This window comes from Diabrotica virgifera, chromosome 1 (assembly GCF_917563875.1).
Source record: "Diabrotica virgifera virgifera chromosome 1, PGI_DIABVI_V3a".
In the NCBI taxonomy this organism is placed as follows: Eukaryota; Metazoa; Arthropoda; class Insecta; order Coleoptera; family Chrysomelidae; genus Diabrotica; species Diabrotica virgifera.
Window position 1 is genome coordinate 211,234,607 of NC_065443.1, and position 9,744 is coordinate 211,244,350.

The window sequence follows — 9,744 nt, forward strand, 5'->3', positions numbered from 1 at the left end:
ATAAGAAACTATTTGTAGAGAATTGAAATCTGTATTGAAAACAACTGTTAATATTGTTCTACGAACAATAATTATTCAAAATTTTGTAAAAATATAATACAATTTTCAGAGAAATACGCCAAAGTTACGCCACACACATTGCAATAATGTGTATAAGTTTGCATTCGGTGACAATGAATTTATTATATTTACAATTTGAACTGTCAATTTCTTTATTTATTTGATCATTTATTGTTTAAAACAGAATAAAATTGATCAGATACCCTCAGTTAAGGAGAAAGTATTAATAATAAAGATATTTTCTTCAGTCAATAGTGTAGGATAGTGTAGGAATGTGTTTAAATCGTAAAACAATTTTAACTTCTGTTTTTAATACAGACTTCAATCCTCTACAAATAACTTCTCATGACTTTTGATCTAACATAATTAGGGAAGCAGGAATTCAACAGTTTAAAATTTTACATTGAGTTTCCTATGGCCCGTTTTCCGATTCACCACCCTGTATAATAAACTGTTGCCTCTCTAATAACTATTTTCCAGATGAATGGAAAAAAGCATTAATTAGACCCATACCTAAATGTAACAATCCAACCGAATATAAGGATCTACGACCTATTAGTATTTTGCCAACTCTATCAAAAGTGTAAGAACGCATTATGGAAATGCAGCTTCGCGATTATATTTCTAATAATAATATCTTAACTGTGAAACAGCACTCCTTAAAATAACTGATGACATTTTGAGAGAAAGGGATGTTAAAGTTACCATTTTAGTTTTGATCGATTTCTCTAAGGCATTTGACACTCTTAATCATTCGCTACTTTGTGCAATTTTGAAGTCAATAGGCTTTTCCGTGGATGCATTGAATATGGTTGAGTCTTACTTGCGCCATAGGAAGCAGAGCGTCAAAGTAGATGAAAGGAGCTCTGATTTTGTAATCATTTTGTCAGGGGTGCCTCAGGGCTCAATCTTAGGTCCAATCTTATTTACTTTATACACCACCAATATTGGGACTTTCCTGAATACCTGTAAATTTCATCTATATGCAGATGATACACAAATTTACCATTCATTTTACCCGGTTGACAGAGCAAGTGCTATTGAGACTGTTAATCAGGATATTAAATCATTGGTTGATTGGGCAAGAAATCATGCATTAAATATAAACTCTAAAAAAACTAATCTGGTGGTTTGTGGTCCTAGCTGGGTATGTCTGGAGATGAGTAACACCATTGAAACAGTTGTTAATAATGAAATCATTAAACCTGTAACTAGTGCAAAAAATCTAGTTTTAACTTTAGATAATCACCTAAAATTTACAAAACATATTAACACCTGTGGGAGTAAAGCATTTCTCAGTTTAAGAACAATTTATCATAATCGCCGCTATCTATCTTACAAGGTAAAAATAATACTGTGTGAAAGTTTAGTTTTATCTAAATTTAACTATGGTGATGTTGTGTATGGGCCTTGTATTAGTTCAGATGACAAGAGAAGAATTCAGTTGGTTCAAAATTCGTGTCTTCGTCTGATCTGTGGTGTAAGAAGACACCAGCCTATTTCTCACAAACTAAAACACGTAAAATGGTTGAGCATGGAAAAGAGAAGATATCTACATGTTGCTTGTCTATTCCATAAAATCATCAAAAACTCATTACCAGCATATATTTTTAAAAAAGTTATATATATATATATATATATATATATATATATATATATATATATATATATATATATATAAAACACTTTTGAGTTTCGGTGGGTTGGAGTCAATAAAAAGGGGCTGTTAGAATACTATTTTTTATTACTCGAGCTTTCGAATGTGTTTACATTCATTTTCAAGAGCTAAAAAGTAACTGATAAAGTGGAAACAAAGATCATGTAAAAATATAACTCACCAGATAAATCTAGATTGGTTATTAAAACTTGCTAACATTAATACATATAAATAAGAGGAAAACTATTAATATCCATAAAATGAATTCTTCCCAGACTGCATAATATAAATTAATGGCCAAAAGATTTAAATTTTTGAAATGAATTTTGAATTTGAATGATCGGTAAATTGGAAAAAAATTTTAATACAAAAAGTCAATGTCAGTGAAAAAATCAGCCTACATCGACAAGTAGCTAAAAGTAATTTATTTAAATATATTATAACGTGATGATTTGTTAAAAAAAGAAAGAAGAAATAAATAAGTAGAGAAAAAAATATTTTAGTAGTTTACAGAAGTACAAAAGAAATGTAATAAGGATGTGAAAAAAGTGAAATATTTATGGTGCTCTGAATATTATTTAAAATTATAAGGAAATGATGTAATTATAAATTTTGCTTAAATTTTGAATTTCTGATCTTTTATTTAAACTATGATCACTTCTACTAATAGATACCATTTCCAAAAAAGTCCTTTTGAATTTATTACCTTCATTGCACAAAATTTTTATGTTGTCAAAATCCATGATATGATCTTTGTCAATCACATTAGTATTCTAACAGCCCCTTTTTATTGACTCCAACCCACCGAAACTCAAAAGTGTTTTTTATAAACAAGTCAACAAAGTACTTCTTTTTTCTTTACATTTATATATATATATATATATATATATATATATATATATATATATATAACTGACATACATAATGTCAATACAAGATATAAAAATAAAATTACAGCTCCACCACATCGTACAGAGCAATTCAAAAACTCATTTACATATCAAATATCAAAAATATATAATGGATTAGCAAAAGAATTAAAATTAAAGTCGATTGTATCTTTTAAGAAATATCTTAAAACTAAATTGCTAACTGAGTAACACATGTGCCATAGTTAATGACCTGTTATGTAGCATGTATAGACTATGTGATAGTTTTTGGACAATATTTAATTACAAAATGTTCCTATTAGTCACGGTTTTCGATTTGTTACAGAACATGAAAAAAAATATATCATTTTTTTTCTCTTGCTTAAGATAAAAAGCAGAGGTGCTGATTTCTTGAAATCAGTACCAATTGATCTTCAACATTTTTTTCTTTCTTGTTATTATATTACGCGTTTATATTTTGGATGTTTTGTGTACTGTATGTACTTGAAGGAAAAATAAAGACCTTTATTATTATTATTATTATACGGTTTACCATTCCAAACTATGTAATCGGCTAGGCTCGCTAGGCATTGTCAAAGCTTCTAAGTTGGTTTCCATTTTTAAAGAACTTAATTCCATCAGTGATGACGTGACTGATCATATTGATGATTTAGATTACAAGATTACTATGAGACTAAAACAATTTTGAGAGATTGATTAACTCTTGTATGCAAAATGTTTTAAGTTTTACAATTTTTTTTCTGTGTTCCGATTATTAATAAATAAATAATATGTATGTTAAAAAATTATATAATATATTTAATAATTTTTTTTGATGTTCATTATAGATATTAATAAAGAAAATGAAAAAAAAAACACTTGTTTAATTCAAGTGTTTTAAACAAAAACTGTTTTAAACATAAACAAATGTTTAAAACAGTTGATTAAAACAAAATGTTTAAAACGAAACAACCGTTTCCCACCTTTAGATGAATTGGACGAGTTTGAGAAATGCCACTGTCACAGTGACAGTTTTAGTTGACATACTGCTCTGATACGTCTAAAGGTGGGAAACAATCAATATAATGTCAATTTATATGTTACTATCGCTAAATTTAACAACACTACTAGTTTTATTTCTGTTTATCTCACAACTTAATATGTTTTCCATCTCTTGCGCTATTTTGCCGGTTACTAGCGCACTCATCACTGTATATTGTAATAGACAACTACACAAACTCAGAAATCAATTAAAATAATTTTGTAAGTGGCGAAATTAATTAATTAATTTATTTATTTATTTAACGGAAAATCTCCTTTTTACAATATAAAGATATATGGACATTTTTAACACTAACCTACTAACAAGTAAATATATCACAATAACATATTACCTACATAAAATACTTAAAATATATAAAATACAAAAATTACATAAATACCCCCTCAGTTGGTTCCTAACAAATAAATATATCACAATAACATATTACATTAAATACTCCCTCAGTTGGTTCTTAAACCTGGTTTGACTAACTCCCAGCAGATCTGTAGTTTTATTAATTTCATTACCCAGTCTATGAAATCTAGGTATAGGACTAGTATATCCGTAGTTGGTATAATGAAAACTAATTGAGAATAATGGTTTATCTCTAATATTTATAGTGTTTAATTTAAACTTGATTAGCTCCAACAAATCCGGGCAAGTTATATTACCCTCCAAGATTTTATGAAGAAATAAAAGATCATTAATAATTAAAGTTTTTTCAATAGACAACAACTTTAAATGATTATTTATTCTCTGATAAGAAGAAAATTGAGGCATATGTAATCTCCACCCACAAGTTCTCAAAAACCTATTCTGGACTGCTTCCAAAGATAAAGTAGAAATAGAAAATTCTCTAGAGTTTCTAGTTATAAATCCTAAAGTTTTCAAAGCTCTACTAGTAATAGATCTTAAGTGTGAGACAAATGTCAAAGAACTGTCAAAAATTACTCCTAGATCCTTGATTTCACTAATTTTCTCTAAAGGAACAGAATTAATATTATAAACAAAATTTACAGGATTTGTTGATCTCGAGAAAGTTATTGTAAAACATTTGCATGGATTTAAAGACATGGCATTATTGGTAGCCCAATTAATAAAGTAATTTAAATCATCTTGTAACTTGAAATAGTCAGATAATTCAGAAATTTCCATAAATAATTTCAGGTCATCAGCAAATAATAAAAACTTATAATATTTAAAACATGAAGCTACATCGTTAATGAAAATCTTAAATAGTAAGGGTCCCAAATGTGATCCCTGTGGGACGCCAGAACTTGCATTTATAGGAATCGAAGTAAAATTTTTTATTTTCACATACTGAATCCTTCATTGTAGGTAACTTTCCAACCAATTCACTAAATAGTGTGGAAATCAGATTTTTTGTAAGAGTAAATCGTGGTTCATTGTATCAAATGCCTTCGAAAAGTCAGTGTAAATCGAATCAACTTGGCACCTCTTTTCAAAGGCAGAAGTGATACAATGTTGATAAAGCAGTAAGTTTGTGTTGGTAGACTTCCCACTCGTAAAACCATGCTGTTGTTCAATCAGAATATTTTTACAATACCATGACAAGGGTTTATATAACAACAGTTCAAATAATTTAGGTATTGCAGAAAGTAATACTACGGGACGATAATTAGCAATATCATTTTTCAGACCATTTTTGAATACAGGGGTAATAAAACTATCCCGCCATTTAACAGGAAATGGTTGTAATTTTAACGAAGAATTAAATAAATAATTTAGTGGTTTGGAAAGACTACATTTACAATTTATCAAAAAATATGCAGGGATACCATCCGGACCACTAACCAGTTTACCTTTTAAAGAGCTAATTCCTTCATAAACTTCGCTTAGGGAAAATTGTATAAATGGAATGTCAGTCTGCCTAAAAATATCGTATTGCATATTTGACACATCTATATTATCATTTTTATAAACACTAGAGAAATGAGTAGCAAATAAATTACTAATGTCTGTACCACTATCAGCAATTGTACCATTATAATGCATTTTATTGGGGATACCGTGATCTTGTTTCAATGAGTTAATGTGATTCCAGAAGTATTTTGTATTTTCACTAACCTTCAGAGCAGTACTAGAAATATAATTATCATAACATGTTCTTGTCAAAGTTTTACACTGAGCTCGAAGATTAGAAAAGTTTGAATAATCACCAGCTGAGTTAGTATTTTTAAACTTAGCATGAGCTGCCTTCTTACAAGATATCAACTTTCTAAGTTCAGATGAGAACCAACGAGGATATACAGATGGTTTGTATCTTCTAATAGGTACAAACAAATCTAATTCAATGCTAATGTTAATATCATCATTAGCTAAGAAATACTCCCAATTAATTGGAGCAAAATAATCATTTAAAGCTATATAATCAGCATTCTTAAAATCATAATACAGAATATCGCAAGACAAATGATTAATATCACTAACAATTAATTCACATGAAAGTGCAACATGGTGGTAATTGTTTGACAATAAAGTGTCCACCGCTGTGTCAACAGTAATTGATTCCACAGCATCATCATTACACAAACATAAGTCAAGTAATACTCCATGCTGATTTGCAACTACATTGGCCTGCCTTAAATTCAAATATGAAAAACTTTCACAAACTGTTAATGCAGGATATTCTGCAGGGCAAGAGACAGAAAGACCATCCTCAGTAGAATAATTCCAAGTTGCTTGTGGAAGATTATAGTCTCCAAAAATATATAAGCTACTATTAGGGTTGTTTTCAACAATAAACTCTACTGCAGAGCAATGATCCACATAAATATCCTGATTTGATGATGGTGGAATGTAAACAGCTCCAATAATAACAGTTTCGTTATGGCTTGACAAAGAAACAAACAGATGTTCAACATTAATAAAGTGAGTGGTAAGATGCGTAGATTTAAACTTACTATTAAGTAAAATTAAAATTAATGCACATATTTCCAGTAAGAATTGTCCATACTATGCTAATAAAAGATCGATGATATCAAAATTAATAGGCAAAAGAACAAATATGACTATCTACAGAACATTTTTTTTTATTCCATTTATTAAAATACAGTGGAACCCCGATAAGTTGGCCCCCGATAACCCGGAACTTCGGCTAACCCGGACCGATTTTTATTAGACAAACATTTCAACAATAAAAAATGTATGTAATATAATATTTGAGAGATAATGGGTATTTGTGTAATTTGAACTACATATACCATAGTAAAAATAATGACTCATGGCACACCACATTCATTGTCGTGTTATCGAAAACAACAGGCACCTGTAGTATCCTTTATTTATTTGAAACTGCCTTAGCATTGTTTAGAAGAAACTAAAAGACTATTAAAATTATTTTTTTAACAATGGTCTTAGTCATCACTGTTATTAAATAACATAACATCAGAGACGGTATTGTGTGTAGTAAAGTCGTTTCGCTTCCGTTTGTAAATCTATTCAGATTTTGTGTTTGCGTGTTTTTTGTCTGCGTAAGGGCAACAAAACGTAAAAATGTTGTAGTGACAATGGGAAAGAAACTAGAAGCATTAAGTAGAATTGATAGAGGCGAATATTGCAGCATCATATGGTGTCAGTACATCTACAGTATCGGATTGGAAGAAAAATAGAACTAAAATCGAAGAATTTTGTTTCAAAATGATAACAAAAGACAGTTTGGACAATCGGTGCAAAGCTAATAAAGCTAAAAAAGACTCGACGACGCTTTGTATGTGTGGTTTTGTGCGTAACGCAAACGTGGTTTACCAGTGTCTGTGTGACAATTATAACGGAGTTTATCTGTAAGCATACCATATTATATTAATTTTTACCATTTTCTCCGGCTAACCCGGATTTTCGATAACCCGGATCAGCCGCATTCCCGATTAATCCGAGTTAACGGGGTTCCACTGTACATAATAACAATATACAAAAAAATACATTAAAAAACCAAGAGCCGTAGCTATGCTGGTTTTGTGGTAACATAATAAACATAAATATAATAATAACAGATTACATAACAAAAAACTTTTTAGACTATTTTACACTGAAGGTTAAGTTTTCCTATATAAATTAATTTAAGAATTGTATTAAATTAAATGATTAAAATTATTATAGAATTATATTCAATTAAAGCTTTTTCAATTACATTAATTAGACCCATCGAAACCTGTGGTAGTTAGACCTGGGTAATGACAAAAAAAGATAAAGACCAACTCAGGACATTCTAGAGAAAGATACTGAGAAAAGTATATAGCCTGGTGCAAGAGGATGACTACACATGGAGAATCAGGAGAAACAAACAGGTTAATGAATTGAATGAAGGGTGCGATATTGTAAGATTTGTTAAAAGTCAGAGGGTGTCATGGTTGGAACATGTCCAGAGAAGAAGATACAAAATCAACAAAGAAAATATTACAATGGAAAACTATAGGAAGACAAAAAAAGGAAGACCTAGAACAAGATGGTTGGATGACAAGATGACCTGAAAATTATGAATGTAAGACAATGGAGGACAAGGGCACACGAGAGATCTGAATAGAAGGACATAGCTAGGCAGGCAAAGACCCATCCAGGGTTATGATGCCAAAAGAAGAAGGAGCTGTAAGTAATGCCAGTATAAAAAATACCAATAATTTTATTTTAAATATTTAGTAAAAACATGCCACAAGGAAAGAGTTTCAGAAACATATTAATAGAAAAGATTAATGATCTACTTATGAAAAATAAAACTAGCCTTCTTCTTATGGTGCCTTTCCTTTACGGATATTGGACACTAACATGGCTATTCTGACTTTGTTGACTGCTGCCCTGAAAAGTCCAGTAGTGGTCAAGTTAAACCATTTTCGAGGTTATGCAGCCAGGATATTCTTCTTCGTCCTGGACCTCTTTTCCCATGCACTTTACCTTGAAGTATGGTCCGAAGAAGGTCATATCGTTGTTCATTGTGCATTATATGGCCCAGGTATTCCAGTTTGCGACGTTTTATGGTTAGGACTAGTTCACGCTCTTTACCCATTCTATGTAGAACTTCTTCGTTGGTAACTCTGTCTATCCAGGAAATCCTCAACATGCATCTATAGCACCACATCTCAAATGCTTTGAGTCTCTTCAGTAATGCTTCAGTTAAGGTCCATGACTCCACGCCATATAAAAGAACGGAGAATATGTAGCATTTTAGTAAACAAACTTTTATTTCCAATTTTATATCGTGGCTGTTAAAGATTTTTTTCATTTTGACAAAAGCTGATCTTGCCTTCTTGATCCTTATCTTGATTTCCATCAATTGGTCCCACTGTTCATTTAAGTTTGCACTCAAATAACAAAAGTTGGTGATTTGTGTTATAGATTGTTGGTTAACTAGTAATTGACCAGCCAATCACATCAATTAACCACTGGTGCCCTATTGAGGAAGCCTGTAAAATGACTAAAGGTAATGGAGACTACAGCATGCATATTTATGTTGAGGTATTTGTTGTCATATGAAACAGAACAGAACTTGAAAAACCTATACTATGTTCTGTTCTACATGCAAAGATACATTATCAAAAGAAATTATTAATGTAACTACTTACAACTCAGCCAAGACTGTGAGTTCATGGTATGTGCGTTGTACAATAAAATCTATTAACATAGCTAAAGACATCATTCCTCCTCTATTGCCTTCCTGGGGACCAGCTACATTATTTTGGGCCACTGCATTGGAAACGGGCGTTTGGAGCCCCTCTAAGGGTACGGGGGCCATTTTACTTGAGCTATCCGTTTCTTCGGCTAAAATTTAACGATATTTCTACACCTACTATTTGTTATTTACATTTTTTTCTTAAAATGAATTGAAGAGTTTGTATGTGCAACAAATAACTCTCATGATCATATCATGAAAATGAAAACTGAAACTGACAGTGTTGACGTTGACAGTGCGAGTAACTGCGCAAGAGTTTGGATCATAGATATAATAACACATAGATTAGGCAAGGTCCGAAAAATAGCGTAACGCGGAGCAGTTCGGGCAAAGTCGGGGTCAGGTCGGAGGTCTAGGGGAGTGTTATACCGTTGTTATACCTTTGGGCAAATTTCATGTCGTTTGGCTCCAATCTAAATGATTAAAAATTGAG

At 31.0% G+C, this 9,744-nt stretch overlaps 1 protein-coding gene across 4 annotated transcripts in view; it reads right to left on the reverse strand.

The window, feature by feature from the left end:
• LOC114346174 (mediator of RNA polymerase II transcription subunit 14) overlaps positions 1-9,522 on the reverse strand; it is a 148,525-nt gene extending 139,003 nt beyond the window's left edge. For all 4 annotated transcript variants that reach the window (XM_028296966.2, XM_028296972.2, XM_050646918.1 and 1 more), the window contains exon 1: positions 9,205-9,522. In XM_028296966.2, coding sequence (XP_028152767.1) covers positions 9,205-9,374 — 170 coding nt within the window. In that variant the 5' untranslated portion in view covers positions 9,375-9,522. The remainder of the gene's footprint in view (positions 1-9,204) is intronic.
• Between the last annotated feature and the right edge of the window lie 222 nt (positions 9,523-9,744).